This window comes from Erythrolamprus reginae, chromosome 5 (genome assembly GCF_031021105.1).
Source record: "Erythrolamprus reginae isolate rEryReg1 chromosome 5, rEryReg1.hap1, whole genome shotgun sequence".
NCBI classification, from domain to species: domain Eukaryota; kingdom Metazoa; phylum Chordata; class Lepidosauria; order Squamata; family Dipsadidae; genus Erythrolamprus; species Erythrolamprus reginae.
The window spans coordinates 88,839,794-88,856,520 of record NC_091954.1 but is presented as its reverse complement, the minus strand read 5'-3'; the positions used below and the strand labels follow the sequence as shown (position 1 = coordinate 88,856,520).

Below are 16,727 nucleotides of genomic sequence, written 5' to 3'. Positions count from 1 at the left end.
ATTTTGTTTATAGAAAACAAAAGAATTTATATGTTTAGGCAGCACAGAGTTGAAAAGAAGAGAAAAAATGTTTAATATATGGAAGAGAAACAAGTGCTGGAAAGCAAAACTAGAATTGAGAGAAACCTTGAAGTCAGGAAATGACTCACTAGATGAAAGGGAGGGCAAGTGATTCAGAAAAATGGAAAGTGGATCTGGAGAGCTGCAGAGTTGAAAATCTGGGATAAAGGTGAAGCTAAATTTTTCAGAGTTTTTAAAAGTTACATCTGAATCTGTGCCACTTCATATGCTAACATTATGATTTATATTTTTTATTTTCATTACTACCTTTATTGGTGTTAGTATTATTTATTCATAAGAAAAAATAAAAGCATTTTATTTTATTTATTTATTTATTTATTTTGTCCAATACACAATGAGGGTTTTAGTGGGTATATATATATACAGTATATACACATAGTAAAATACATGATGAAGGTTATAGAGGAGATACTCATAGTAAAATATATCTAAGAAAGAATAGAAAAGAAGATGTAGTAATAGAACATATCAATGAAAGAATAGAAGAGGAGATAATGGGTGCTTCATTGGGTGCTTCATTGCAAAAATGGGTGCTTCATTGGCAACGGAAGTCTGGAGGTGGAGTTTCCCAGCGAAGGGAGCATCAGTGAAATTGCAGCATCGCAAAAACACCGAAGTCCTCGAAACCCCACCCCTGGACCTCTGTGTTTTTGCGATGCTGCGATTTCACTGAGGCTCCCCTTGCTGGAAAACCCCACCTCCGGACAAAAACAGGTGCTTTGCTGGCAACGGAAGTCCGGCGGCAGGGCATCCCAGTGGCGGCAGCGGGTTTGTAAGGTGAAAATAGTTTGTAAGAAGAGGCAAAAAAATCTTAAACCCCGGGTTTGTATCTCGAAAAGTTTGTATGACGAGGCGTTTGTAAGATGAGGTATCACTGTATTTGTTTCGAAGATCAAATATAGTGTTAACAAAAACATTGTATTAGTGTGACTTAAAAAATACTCATAAACATAATTTATAGTTACTCAACATACTTTATAGTTACTCAGTTTATACAAGCACTAAATTATATGTTTTTATATAATATGGAAACACATCTCAAAAATAAAAATAAATGATTTTGCAAAAAAATATAATTGGATAACATGATTTACTGATTTTCAGATCTTGATTTTAAACCAGGTCTTTTCCTTTTAAACTTGGCATTCTGACTTCTGGTTTTGCTAGTATGTTGCCCCCTTCTCGTTGAGGAAAGAAATCAAGAAGTGGTTGGAAAAAAATCAGAATTACTTTTATCTTCCTGGTTTATTTAATAAATCATGATTAAGCATTATGACAAAAAAAACAATCAATATGCTCTAATCTGAATAATAGATCAATATCCCATTATCCCAGGGGTTTTAGTAGGTATATATCTATATACATATAGTAAAATACATCATGAAGGTTATAGAGGAGATACTCATAGTAAAATATATCTAAGAAAGAATAGAAAAGAAGATATAGGAATAGAACATATCAATGAAAGAATAGAAGAAGAGATATAGGAATAGAAGAAAGGTATAGGAGATATAGGAGAGCAATAGGACAGGGGACGGAAGGCACTCTAGTGCACTTGTACTCGCCCCTTACTGACCTCTTAGGAATCTGGATAGGTCAACCGTAGATAATCTAAGGGTAAAGTGTTGGGGGTTTGGGGATGACACTATGGAGTCCGGTAATGAGTTCCACGCTTCGACAACTCGGTTACCGAAGTCATATTTTTTACAGTTAAGTTTGGAGCGGTTAATATTAAGTTTAAATCTGTTGTGTGCTCTTGTGTTGTTGTGGCTGAAGCTGAAGTAGTCGCCGACAGGCAGGGCGTTGCAGCATATGATCTTGTGGGCAATACTTAGATCTTGTTTAAGGCGTCTTAGTTCTAAACTTTCTAGGCCCAGGATTGAAAGTCTAGTCTCGTAGGGTATTCTATTTCGAGTGGAGGAGTGAAGGGCTCTTCTGGTGAAGTATCTTTGGACATTTTCAAGGGTGTTAATGTCTGAGATGCGATATGGGTTCCAAACAGATGAGCTGTATTCAAGGATGGGTCTGGCAAAAGTTTTGTAAACTCTGGTAAGTAGTGTGAGATTGCCAGAGCAGAAGCTACGTAGGATTAGGTTTACAACTCTTGAAGCCTTCTTGACTATATTGTTGCAGTGGGCTTTGGCACTTAAATCTTTTGTTATTATTATACCAAGGTCTTTAACCAAGTGGGAATTATCTGTGATAATTTGATTATTCAGTTCGTATTTGGAGTTCAGATTCTTCTTCCCAATTTATTGTGCTTTTTAAAAAAGAAATCTAGTTGAGGCCTGCAAGCTTACAAGTATAAAATGATGAAGAAAAAAAAGAAAGCAGAATCAAAAATGAAGAGCAGTACAATGAATTTGTCATGGATGTGTTTTTTCTTGACTGGATATAGGACATTCTGATCTCCCCCTTCATCTTGAACAGTAGCTAGAAGATTGATGGTACTTTCTGTGGGAGGAGTTAGCTCCACCTCCAGTTTCGGAATGCTAAACTAGAAGGAAAACTCAAATTAAGCCCACCTGAGAAAGATAAAAATAAATAATGGATACAAGTGGCAACTGAAATTAAATATGACTCCCATATCGTGTTGGGGGACAGTGCCTGAGTTGGCTGGATGCTTTGTTTCTGATACAGAAAAAGGACTTTTGTGGTATGTCCAGTGCAGGGGTGGGTTCTAACTTACCTCACTGCTGATTCACTTCCTCCCACACCGTATACACAGTGCCATTTTTTTTAAAAAAATCTCCCCACAAAAAAGCTGAAAACAAGATGGCGACGCTTCTGTGCATGCTCAGAAGAAAAAAACCTGGAAAAAAATTCCCCCCCCCCAAAGAAAATTACAAAAAAAAAAGAGAGAGATGGCGGCGTTCACGGATTGGCACTGACCAAACCGGTTCCGTGACATCATTGTGACATCACCAGGGGGTTGCTACCAGTTTGGCCGAACTGGGAGGAACTCACCTCTGGCCCAGTGTTAAATTTTCTGCAGCAGTCAGACTTAGGAACTTCTGTAGTACAGTAATATCATGGAGAAAGTCTAATTTTTGGCTTGGACCTATTCTCAACTTACAGCAGTTCATTTAGTGAGTGTTCACAATTACAACAGTATTCAAAAAAGGGACTTATTATCATTTTCACCCTGGGTCACATGATCAAAATTCAGACGCTTGGCAATTGACTCATATTTATGACAGCTGCAATGTCCTGGGGTCATATGATCACCTCTTATGAAATTTTGATGAGCAAAGTCAATGGGGAAGCCAGATTAACTTAACAGCTGTGTTACTAAGTTAAAAGCTGTCTTGCTTCACATAACAACTGTGAAAAGAAAAGTGGTAAAATCAGGCAAAATTCACTTAACAAATGTCTCGCTTAGCAACAGAAAAGTTGGACTCAATTGTGATCATAAGTCGAACACTACCTGTAGTTCCTTACTGCTTAGTGCTCTTACTATGAAACAAAATCATACCAATATTAAAATGCCAGGTTTGTGAAGTACAGTAATTCCTCGCTACTTCACGGTTCATCTTTTGCGGATTCACTACTTCACGGGTTTTCAAAGGGGGCTTAAATCCATTGAAATTTTTAAATCTATTAAAATTCATAAAACTCTTCTGCAGTACTACTGTACTCTATTAAAGAAACTGGTAGGATATCACATGTAGTTCCAGCTGAGAAACATTATAGAATGACTGTTTAATGCAAAGGGTGGGTTTTAAAAGTCCAAATACTCGTTAAATACATTAAAAAAATATCTTTCCTCTACTTCACAGAAATTCGTTTTTCACAGGTGGTCTTGGAACGCATCCCCAGGAAAAAACGAGGGATCACTGTACTCTAGACCAGTATTTCCCAACCTTGGCAACTTGAAGATATCTGGACTTCAACTCCCAGAAGTCCCCAGCCAGCATTCGCTGGCTGGGACATTCTGGGAGTTGAAGTCGAAATATTTTCAAGTTGCCAAGGTTGGGAAACACTGCTCTAGACCGAGAGCACAACCAGATGAACTAATTCTACCTTGGTAGACAGGGAGAAGAGTCATAGCCAGGGCATCAGATAAGTGGCCACTGCCTACAGAGACATGTGGATATAGCGAACATTTCAAGTGGGACTCTCCTTAGTTTCTTGGGTTATAAAGGAAATGGTAGGAGTAACATACTTTCAGACTTGCAAGATTCTGTTAATATGCCTTAGAATAAAACAGAGCTCATTCTTCTGGGTGTACTATTTGTATGCACTACCTCGCAAGGCTGACATTGATGTTGGCATGGTTTTGTTTCTTTTTACTCATCTATGTGAAATCATGTATGCAACTGGTAGAAGGTCCTCAAGGTGCTAAAATAGAAAGAAGTCCTTGCTAAATCTCCAGGTGTGTAATTGAAACTAGCTGTTACAAGTACAGTGATACCTCGTCTTACAAACGCCTCGTCATACAAACTTTTCGAGATACAAACCCAGGGTTTAAGATTTTTTTGCCTCTTCTTACAAACTATTTTCACCTAACAAACCCGCCGCCGCCACTGGGATGCCCCACCTCCGGACTTCCGTTGCCAACGAAGCACCTGTTTTTGTCCGGAGGTGGGGTTTCCCAGCGAGGGGAGCATCAGTAAAATCACAGCATCGCAAAAACACAGAGGTCCGGAGGTGGGGTTTCAAGGACTTCGGTGTTTTTGCGATGCTGCGATTTCACTGATGCTCCCTTCGCTGGGAAACCCCACCTCCAGACTTCCGTTGCCAATGAGGTGCTCGTTTTTGCAATTATGGGATTCCCCTGCAGCATCACAAAAACACAGAAGTCCGGAGGTGGGGTTTCCCATGGAGGGGAGCCTCAGGGAAATCTCAGCAGCATAAAAACGGGCGCTTCGGCTGGCAAAAGGGATGAATTTTGGCCTTGCACGCATTAATCGTTTTTCCATTGATTCCTATGGGAAACATTGTTTCATCTTACAAACTTTTCACCTTAAGAACCTCGTCCCGGAACCAATTAAGTTTGTAAGACGAGGTATCACTGTAGCTAGCTATATATGTACCCAAGTTGAAAGGCAGATTGGAATTGGAAATGGAATCATCTTTTCTGAGTGGAATTACCATCAGAGTTAGAACTACTTCTAGAATAAGTGGAAGGGAACTATCCCCCTTTAGAATTCATTGGCTCTGCTATAGGAAAATAATGTAAAAAACAAGTACAAGGGCTACCTACGTATTTGGAGGCAGGATATTATAAAGAAAAGGATTTACAAAAGGAGAAAATAATAAAATAATGACGATATTTCAGGCTGTATGAAGACTGGTAATTAATACAATAAGGGTTAATACTTTTAGGTAAATAGAAAATTAACTTTTACAAGAGTCAAGAATTCTCAGATGTCTCAAGAATTTCACCCTTGAAATCTTTCCAGAATTTGCATATTCCTATCTTTATTTGCAAGACTACATCCAATAATACTGACATATCTAAATGTAGCTGAGTAACTTCAATAGAGAGATTGATGGGTTCTTTGGAGAATAGCCTTGTAGATAAATTTGGCATATTGTTTATTCATCTCAAAAACAGATATTTTATCAGGTCCGTGATGGTAGTAAAATAATAATGCAGAAGAGTTTTTTTGGATATTTATGTGTGTTAATATTGTGATGCCAACAAAAAGTAGGGAGTCAGACTAATAGATAGCATAAGCAAATGAGCAACATGTAATTAAAATTAGGAGTGGAACAAATTTAATAATTCCCAACTTTCTCTTTTGTAGCCACATAGAGAAAATTACAACTTGGCAAGATCCTCGAAAGACTATGACCCAGCCATTAAATCACATGAGCCATCATCCTTCAACCACTTCCACCCCCGTATCGCAACGTTCAATGGCCATGTCGCAACCCAACCTTGGTGAGTAATAGCAAAAGGAACAAGAGTTCCAAACAATTGTGACCTTCTTCCAATCTCTTTTATTGACAAACAATATAATTGGTTTACTGTGCATAATGATGAATAAACTTTGGGAACTAAGTCCAACAGTTAGAGTGAGTCAGAAAATACAAACGCTTCTTGAGGAATATCCAAGATCCTTGTGGAAACCTTTCGGGTCTATAAAGTTCTTGTTCATTTAACTGTATCAAATATTCTACTTGTTAAGGAAATTAATCTGCGAATATCTATCTGTTTCACTTTTGTCTCATCTAGGAATGTCTTATAATACACAAGATTTAAAATGAGTTAGTTTATTAAAAAGAAACATTTATTAACTCTAGTGAACCTTAACTCCATGCTTAATTGAAATATCTCATATTAATATAACTGACGCTACTTCTGTACAGGCATGCATATAATTGTGCTGCATTCGTTTATCATTGTAATTAAAAAATTATGATGAAGTAGGATCTGAAATAGATATTTCAGCTCTGGCTGAGATGGAACCTGTTTATTTATTTGTTGTTTGTTTATGCAGTGATACCTCTACGTAAGAACTTAATTCATTCCATGACCAGGTTCTTAAGTATAAACGTTCTTAAGAGGAAGCAGTTTTTCCCATAGGAATCAATGTAAAAGCAAATAATGTGTGCAAACCCATTAGGAAAGAAATAAAAGCTTGGGATTTGGGTAGGAGGAGGAAGAAGAAGAAGAAGAAGAGGAAGACAGTCGCTGCCGAAGGAAGGTGTGAGGGGAATAAAAAAAATTCCAAAACTTTTAAGGCTTAAAAAAAAAGAGGGACTCTGAAGCAGCGATGAGGAGCATGCGCTTCCCATACACCCGGCGCACGTCTACCTCCCATATACTGCGCCAGAGAGAGAAACCCGGGGGGAATGGCAGGAAACTGGCCGGGCCTTCGTGGCCACTCTCAAATTTCCTGGGAAATTTTTCCGGGCTCGGGTTCTTAAGTAGAAAATGGTTCTTAAGAAGAGGCAAAAAAATCTTAAACACCTGGTTCTTATCTAGAAAAGTTCTTAAGTAGAGGCGTTCTTAAGTAGAGGTACTACTGTATTCCCTATTTATTAACTGTCTACCCCCCTCAGATCTGTGGAGTAATTAATATCTGTTATAATTCTAATAGTAAATGATGATTAAAATTGATAAGAACAGACAAGGAAAGAGAAAAGGGAATATATATCTAAATATAAGGCGACCTCTTACTGAGTTTGATTATTATCTCACTCTTATCTTATATATTGGTTAAGATTGGCAATGAATAAAAAAAATTCCACAAGTAGTCTGTTTCTGGCCATACTACTGACTTGCTCTGAATCCTGTACATATTAAAATTTACATTTTTTTCCCTTTTTCAGAGTTCCTAATTGCGAATTATATTTTCCTGAATTTTGGTAGCACGTGTTAGTCCCAGACATTTAGCACCTTTAGTGTAGCCAAAGGAAAAATATTGTTTTTGGTTCAAATTTGAAGATTAAAAAGCAGATTTTTATTAGACCAACCCACGAGTCCTGAAACTATGCCTGCCGAGCCAACTTTTTCCCAGACAACAAGTATAGAATGGAAATTGGATAAGGGGTCAGATCTTGCAAAAATCTGTTCAAAAGCAGAGTATATACATCTGTCTTTTGCCTTAAGATATAAGCAACAAAAATTGTATTGGAAAATGTGGTATGAACACAGTGGAGACTAAACTTTTTTCTAGGTGTATGTCCTGGTCTCTTATGTGGGTGTTTACTGTTGTGCTGCTTCCTAGTATGAGCTGGGAAAACTCTGGTAGGTGTTCTATTAAAGATTTCTGATTAAATAGAATAAAGCAGAAATAAATTGAAATCCAGAAAACTCTTGCAGGTGTTCTATTAAAGATTTCTGATTAAATAGAATAAAGCAGAAATAAATTGAAATCCAGTGTTTAACTAATTCTGATTCTTCTATCTTTTTTGTGTATGATCTTTGTGGTATACTGCTAGAATAGCGCAATAATTCAATTTTTTTTTTACTTGCATAGCTTATTGAACTAAATTTCCATCACTGGCAATAATGGTGGGTATTTTTCAGTCAGATTGGGAGGACCATAGATTCCCCTATCCCTGCTTTATTGGTTATATGAGGAAAAACTTCTTCAACTTCTGCATGGAATGTAACAATCCTATATTAATATTGGGACTGTGTTGTTTGTTAGGTCTAAGATGGTTTCTTTTTTCTGGTATGGTTAGACAGAAGCAGTGGTGAGATTTAAATTTTTTTACTACCTGTTCTGTAGGCTGGTTTGGTGGACATGGCTTAGAAGCCATATAGCTGGGTGGGCGTGGCTGGGTGCTCATGTGGCTGGCTGGGCGTGGCCAACTCAATGTCACTCATGTCAAGAGGTGCCTCCCCTGGTCCCTCCCGTCCCAACCTAAAAAAAATTTAGCCAAAAAAAATTAGCAATTTTTTTTCTCTCTCTTCCTCCCTCTTTCTGTCCCTTCCTTCCTCTTCTTTTTCTCTCTCTTTCTCTCTCTCTCTTCCTTCCTCCCTCTGTCTTTCTCCCTCCTTCCCTTCCCCTCTCTCTTTCTCTCTCTCTCCCTTTCTTTCTGTCTTTCTTTCTTTCTGTTTCTCTATTCCTTCCTCTTTCTCTCCCTCCCTTCATCTCTTTCTCTCCCTCCCTATTTCTTTCTTTCTTTCCTTATTTCTCTCTCTTTCTTTCTTTCTCTTTCTTTCTCTCTCTTTCTTTTTTCTCTCTTCATCCTTCCCTCCCTCTCTTTTTTTCTCCCCCTTCCTTCCTCTTCTCCCTCCCTCCCCCCCCCAAACCCAGCCCCTTCCCCGGGGCTCAGCAGGCACTCCGGCCCAGGAACAGCTTCACCTTTGAGAGAGAAGGCGGGGCTTCCACTCCTCTTTCAGGCTCAGAGGTTGATGGGTGGGACGTCTGCAGCACAGGAGGTGCCCGGCTTCCCTGCCCTGATGGTGCCCAGGTGGAGGCAAAGGCAGGAGAGCAGGCAGGGTGGGAGAAATGGGCGAGCAAAGACCTTGCACAGCTGGCCAGAAGCAAGCACAGAGACCTCCGACCAAGCTGGGCTGGGGCGGGGAGGGTGAGGCAGCAGCGGAGAGCTTGGAATCCCCTCCTTACAGCCTCTTCCCAAGGGGGCTGGTTGAGAGGGGGAAAAAGCGGGACATTTTTCGAAGGACGCGGAACTAATGATGAAAAATCATGACTGTCCTGCTAAAAGTGTGACCATCCCACTGAAAGTGGGACGTCTGGTCACGCTATTCTAAAGGGAACTTTCCAAATATTATAATTCAGTTGTTCTGATTCGGGTTATTTGCATTATAGAAGTGTTTAAAGTTCTACCATTATGTTTTTTATTTATGTCTACACAATATTCCAAAACATACTGAGATATGTTGTCTGCATGTTTTTTAAATTATGGGTTTTTACTTTTAACTATTAGATTTATATTCTACATTGTTTTTTTCTATTACTGTTGTGAGCCGCCCCGAGTCTACGGAGAGGGACGGCATACAAATTTAATAAATAAATAAATAAAATAAAATAAATGTTTCTGTCCACCTAAAGGCTTTTTTCCCCTTCCCCCCTTAAAAATGAGAGACAAGTTGGATGACACCTCAGGGACACGTGTAGAACCATTTTCTGTTTTGCTTTATTTAATACCAAGAGATAGCAGATAATTTTTATCAATCAACTTGGCAAGAAAAGAATACACCAAAGACCAAATGAAATGCTTGAGCTTGTTTTACAGATAAATCAGATGTTCCCAACCTTTTAAAGGTCTTGGAGAAAATGTTGCTATCAGTTTTGGGAATAATGAATAATAAAAATGGAAAAAATATCTTTCATATTTGGACTTTTCAGAGAAAGGGAAAGAATTCATCCTTGATCAAGTGTCTGTGGAGATTCTCAGTCATTCAGGTCATACTTGTCTCAAAGGTGCTGTCTCAAAAAAAGTAACTGGATTGCTTTTTCCTTGAGGAAGAACAAAACATTTTGTTCTTCTTTAAGGAAAAAGCAGACCAGTTGCTTTTTGAAAAAGCGTCTTTGAGACACTGACCAAGTGGTGATTATTTCCAAATTATTTTTGTTGGATGGAGACATACTGTATATCATGTGTCTACCACAGTACATTTACAGTGTACTCTAGTACATGTTTCTTCAAGTTGATGAGTAATTATATACAGAGGAAGGTAAAGTTAACGTAGAAGCAAAATAGAAGAGTTTTTAGCACCAAGATGTACCCCTACAAGGGGTTTCCTTAAAGTAGATCCCTATTCGATTGTTCTTTCAAAAGGAACATTAGGAAAAAATACTCTCTTGGATAAAACACCAAAGTAAACTAAGGTTCTGTTCTTTCTTATCCTTTTAATCCAAATGTTCTTTCTCTTGGTATTTTTGTACTTTCCTTAAATAGTCCCATTGCCTTTGCTAGAAATGAGGACTACTTGTTGCAAAGGATTGTGAAGTTGCTTTGAAATTTTCTTGTTATGCACTGTTAGTATTACTACTACTGCATTTGTATTATTTTTACCAATACAGATATTCACAAAATGGCTGGTGTGCCGTATCAAAATGCATTAATGAAATACAATACAGAAATATAAGTCAACCAGATTTTCCCCACAGAACTGTTTATAACAGATAGTCCTTAGGAGCAATGGAAGATGTTCCATGTAGAAGATTGTCTCTGGGGTGGTTTTTTTTTAATCTACCTCCATTTCTTCCCCACTTTTTCATTTGGAGTGATATTAATATGAGTGGTGTAAATTTCATTATGCACTACAGTGATCCCTCGATTTTCGCGGGGGTTGCGTTCCCAGACTGCCCGCAAAAGTCAAATTTCCGCGAAGTAGAGATGCGGAAGTAAAACCACCATTTTTGGCTATGGACAGCCAAAAACTATCCCCACGCACCCTTTTCCAAGGCTGCGCAAGGAGCCGGGCTTGAAGTTGGGGGTGGGAAGCGATGAAAGTGCGGAGGCTGGCAAAGATTGTTTTGAATATCGGCCGCCCCCCCCCCCAGCGCCTCCAGCCCCTTTGCCGCTACTCCCAATCCGCCCCCCCAATCCGCCCCTCTCACTGGCTTTCTTAGGGCACGGGTCCTCCTGCAGCAGCACTGGTGGCTACGGCTTCTCATCCTCCTCATTCGGCCGCTAGCCGCTCTGAGCACTTTGAGAATGCCCGCCCCGCCCCTTAGCTGAGAGCGCTTTCAGCCCAACTGTCAGCAAGGGGACTGCAGGAGAGGCGGGGCAGGCGTTGTCACACAGAGAGAGCAACAGACAGAGCGAGATAGAAAGGAGAGAGAGAGAGAGAGTGAGAGAGAGAGAGAGAGAACAAGAGGGGGGGAGAGTGGAAGGTAGAGGGAGAGAGAGAAATGATAGAAAAAAGGGGAGAAAAAAAGAGCAATGAGAAAATGATTGAAGTTGAGAATGACAGGAAAGAGATAGAAAGAGAGAGAGAAGTTATTCTTGGTGATGATGTATGACATCATCGGGTGGGAAAAACCGTGGTATAGAAAAAAAACCGTGGAGTATTTTTTAATTAATATTTTTTGAAAAACCGTGGTATAGCCATTTCGCAAAGTTTGAACCCGCGAAAATCAAGGGATCACTGTATACATAGAGGGTGGAGCTCTTGACTCATGCACAGGAGATTGTGAGTTTGATCCTAGGTAGAGGCAGATGTAGGGTATCCTGCTTGGGCAGGGGGCTGGACTAGATGACCTGCAAGGTCCCTTCCAACTCTGTTAATCTATCTGTTAAATTCCTCAACTGTTTATTCAAGAGTTAGCAGCTTTACTACACAAGGGCTGCAAAATAGCTAAAAAAGGAGAGCTATTGAAATGAGATTGAACTCTTTAGTTCTAGAGCAGTGTTTCCCAACCTTGGCAACTTGAAGACATCTGGACTTCACCTCCCAGAATTCCCCAGCCAGCAAGGTTAGGAAGCACCATTCTAGAGATACAGTACCTTTGTAATTAATTTCAAAATAATAATAGGATCCAGATTTGGGGAAGGTTCTAATCTTTTTGAACAAGTGCGCAACCTGCATGCCACCTGTAGCCCTAAATATGCTGTCTCATCACAAAATCTGGAAGCAAAAAATAGCTAGTTTTCATTAACGCACTTTTCAACAAAGTAATTTCAAAGAGGCTTCTTTACATGTTTGTAAGCTTTCAGCTCCTTCACCAAAAGGCTAAGAGAAAGAGATACTGCCCACCACAAGGCTCCCTGATCTTTTTTAAAAAAATAACTTTTCCAAACCAGTTGATCTCCAGATACACTGTTATTGTTGTTTTTTGCGGTAAAAATTCTTTTCAACACATACCCATACAAATGTCAATGCATATACCTTATATACATGTTACAAATAGTGCATTAGTCCATATTTTCCATTTCTGTATCCTTATTTTCACCTTCTTTCTTGTTTAGTAAATCAATAGTTGGGCATTCAAAATGCATTTCCCCGCTCCCCTCTTGCACTCTCCATATTTCCCACCTACCTTCCTTCCCCTCTCTCCAACCTTCCCTCTTCCTATCACCTCTCCTCTTTTAACCACCTCCCAAAAACTACTTCCTCTCCCAGAGGTCCTCAAACATGGCCACTTGAAGACTTGTGGACTTCAACTCCCAGAATTCTCCAGCCAGCTATGAGAATTCTGGGAGTTGAAGTCCAAAAGTCTTCAAGTGTCCATGTTTGGGGACCCCTGTCCTTTCCTTTTTAGTCCTTTCTTGAGCACATACACTGTTTTATAGTTAACATCTTCTCTAACCAGCCCAGCAGTTGGCCCTACTGTATGCTGAGCAAAGCAACTATAGTCCAATATAGCTGAAGAAAAAAATCCTGGAAATGATAGACCTGGTAGAATTTTTACTTCTTTCCATCTGTTAAAAGATCTAGATTTACCAGCTTCCAGGCACAGAAGGACAAAATGTCTGTTCTGTTCTTCTAGTTCTACAGCTTCTCTTGGTGTTGCTGGCATCAGAAAGTTCCTGTTTCTGCTCCTTTGCCTTTCCTCCCAACAGGCAGGCAAGCTGATAGGAACATTAAGACGTGATCAGCTTCTTCAGTGCCATTGAAAAGGGATTCCTGGGTTATCTATCTCCTTCTTGGGATCCTTCCTGCTGGTTGACTGGAGAAGCTTGTAGGCCTCGTCTGTCTTTGCTGGACTGTGATTGACAAGAGGCAAAGGGGAAAACTTGTCTGATGTTCAAACTTGACTCCAGACAAGAAGAATCAAGGAAAGGAAGAGAACAGACCGCTGTTGACTTGAAAGCTCAGCTTGGGAAACCAAGCTTAGACCTAAGCTGCCAATCTTTTGACTTCTCTTTTCATTAAAGTTATCTTCTCCTTTGCCTTCCACCCACAGAGTCAAACCGAGGCTCTGGGCCATTATTTCTTGGCAGGAGAAAGAAGAATTTGAGACCTGACACACCTATGTAAATTGCTGTCAAATGGCTACTTAAAATACTGATACTCAGAGGAAGATCCCATTAATCTATTCTTAAATTATGGGGGGAAATCAGTTTATTTTTGTCTTTTCTTGTTTATGTATGTTGTAAGTGCCATTTGTAGTGGGCTATTTGAACTTGTGCGTCTGCTTTTTTAAAAACATCTTTCCCATAAGAAACCCATAAATAAAACCTGTGCAATTTTTTCATTTTTTTTTACCCTATTATATTATTAGGCATATAAGCTGGTGATGTTCTGACTCTGATGTATTTGTCATATGTGAAAGGCGAGAAAACCAAGGCCAGAGATGGAGAGGAGGTATCCCCTGAGTGAAATTGGGTTGCAAAAACTATTTGAAATTGTACTGCATTAAAGTTAATAGACAAGTTGTTGTTGTTGTTGTTGTTGTTGTTGTTGTTATTATTATTATTATTATTATTATTTATTGGATTTGTATGCCGCCCCTCTCCATAGACTCAGGGTGGCTAACAACAATGATAAAAACAACATGTAACATTCCAATACTAAAACAACTAAAAAACCCTTATTATAAAATCAAACATACATGCATGCATACCATGCATAAATTGTAAAGGACTAGGGGGAAGGAATATCTCAGTTCCCCCATGCCTGACAGCAGAGGTGGGTTTTAAGGAGCTTACGAAAGGCGAGGAGGGTGGGGGCAATTCTAATCTCTGGGGGGAGCTGGTTCCAGAGGGACGGGACCGCCACAGAGAAGGCTCTTCCCCTGGGTCCCGCCAAACGACATTGTTTAGTTGACGGGACCCGGAGAAGGCCCACTCTGTGGGACCTAATCGGTCGTGGGATTCGTGCGGCAGCAGGCGGTCTTGGAGATAATGTGGTCCGGTGCCATGAAGTACCAGGTGGGATTCGAAATAATAATGTAAATCTTTGGAGAAGCAAATATAATTGGTAAAAGAGAAGGTGGAAGTATAAGGCTTATCCACAAGTGCTTCTGTCTATTTGAGTAGTCATGTATAAGATTGCTCTGTCAGATCTCAATTTATCATAAGCAGGAAGCAGGTGAATTGCAGAAGGGTCGATGACTAAAATAGCTTGGCTCCATTACTCCCTGCCTCTTATCCTCCCTCCTTCCCTCTTTCTGTTTCATGGCCTCCTGACCAACTTGTATATGGTGCCATCCAGTCAAAAGTATTTTTTGAAAATTCAAGGAGCTGGCATTACCTCTCCCCCTCCCACTGTGAGAAACGGAGACCCCCATTTCTCACAATATTTAAGCACAAAAGTTCTTAAATTTTAATTATCCCAGATCAAGGTAGGGATCACTTCTTAGTAAGTATAAGGTGTTTTTTCAAATCATTTTTTTTCCAAACCTGAACAAAAAAAGTTTTCTACTGACTTAGGACAGTGCAAGTTTTTTATTTAATACTTTACAGATTTTTGGACCTCTGTGTACTCTCAACTGGAAAGCAGTATTTTTGCTGACCTTGTTGGAAGACTAATGCTGTTTCTGGGAAATAAGTGAAACAGGCAGTTCTTTGTTGGCAAGAGCAAAGAGAAAGAGAGGAGAGGGAGACGCCCCCCCCCCTTCCCTTTCATAATGCCGTGACTAAGTCAGAAGTGTAATGTGGCTGGATTTTCTTCCTATCTCTGCAAACATATGTTTTTCATCAGACTGCTTTGCATGACACTTGATGCTCTCAAGTTTGCAACAAACTGGAGTAGGGATGAAATATAAAAATAGGGACGGGTTCACTACTGACTAGGGATCCTAATAAAACCTACTGGAGTTTTAACAGCCCATTGCTATCCTAGTATTGAACGACAATTTCCAGAACGTTTAGCAGTACTGTACTGTTAAAGCTGCTCAGTGCTGTAAGTTGCAGAATATCAAAAGCATAACAACAAAACCATTATTCAGAGTTTATTCCTTCAGTAAACTATTATAATTTATCATTATACCCGTTGGTATCTCCCCACTTAGAAGCAGGTTAAGGAAAACCTGGTGCTGTCCTAACCTGTAGACAGTTTATGAGAATATGAGTTAGAAAAAGATAATGAAGGCTTTTGTAATAGTGACAAATGAAATATTTAGAGGAAAAATACAAACCACTCTGTTCTGAGACAAGAGAACCCAGTCTGATAATTTCCAGATTTGTTGGACTTCAGCTGCGTGGGAATTATAAGAATTCAATAAATCTGGAGGTCATCAGAATTAGATTGAATTCTGTTCTAATGGTTAAGATACTATTTTGTCTTAGATTCTTGAATAATAGTGAATGTACCTCCACTTTTACTGACAGATTAGTAGCTAAGATTAGATTTTACAGCAATCTGAAGACCCAGAGACATGACTTGCAGAAGTCCACGAAAAAGCTGTTATGTGACTTACTGCTGTTTTGAAGCAAGATGCACATAAAAACTAGATTAAGCCCAAAATAGGTGTGACGCACATTTAGTTTTCGTCCTTTAAATTCCCCCCTGAACCATGGGGAAACTCCTCCAGAACTTCCTTTCCTCTCCAGTTTTTTATATCAACGTCTTTCTCAATATGATAGTTGTAGGTATGAATCAGTGGTGGCTTCCTACCGTTGCGGTCCAGAGCATTGCACCAGTAGGAACCCATTGATGGCGCAATTTCCAGTGATTTTTTCCCCCCAGCATCTCCATGTCAGAAGAAGCCCTTCCGCCCACCCTCATCCTAATGTTGACCATTATTCTTCATCCAAAGCATAGCTGAGAAGCTCCTCAGCTGTGTTTCGGCTTGTAACGTTGTCCTGAACATGTGGGAAAGTGAAATTGTGCGGTGGGATGCGTGCGCCTATGTGCACCGGTAGCAAAATTCAAGTGAAACCCACCCCTGGCATGTATGTAAAATGTTTACAGCCTGCTCAACAGGGACATCTTTGGGAAAGTCAAAAGACCAACATGGTGGCCGGAACTGCCAAATTGAAGCTTCACTACTTTTTTATAAGCCCCTCTACTTCTTGGACAAGCACTTATCCCATGGATACCTTCTGCCCACAGTTTTTATATAGAGATTTATCTCTCTATTTGTGGTGTGTGTGTGTGTGTGTGTGTGTGTGTGTGTATGAACCAACCTAGAACTAAGGAAAAATTTCCTGACAGAACAATTAACCCATAGAATGACTTGCCTCCAGAAGTTGTGGGTACTCCATCACCAGAAGTTTTTTAGAACAGATTGGACAACCGTGTGTCTGAAATGGTATAGCGAGGGATAACCTTTTGGTCCTTGCGTGCCCACACCCATAATGCAATGCGCCCTGCTACCCTGTGC

At 39.8% G+C, this 16,727-nt stretch overlaps 1 protein-coding gene across 1 annotated transcript in view; it reads left to right on the top strand.

The window, feature by feature from the left end:
* The window catches only part of WWTR1 (WW domain containing transcription regulator 1), a 112,207-nt gene that overhangs the window by 60,262 nt on the left and 35,218 nt on the right, over positions 1-16,727 (top strand). Inside the window, exon 2 of the mRNA XM_070753412.1 lies at positions 5,835-5,971. Within this exon, the coding sequence (XP_070609513.1) occupies positions 5,835-5,971 (137 nt within the window). The remainder of the gene's footprint in view (positions 1-5,834; positions 5,972-16,727) is intronic.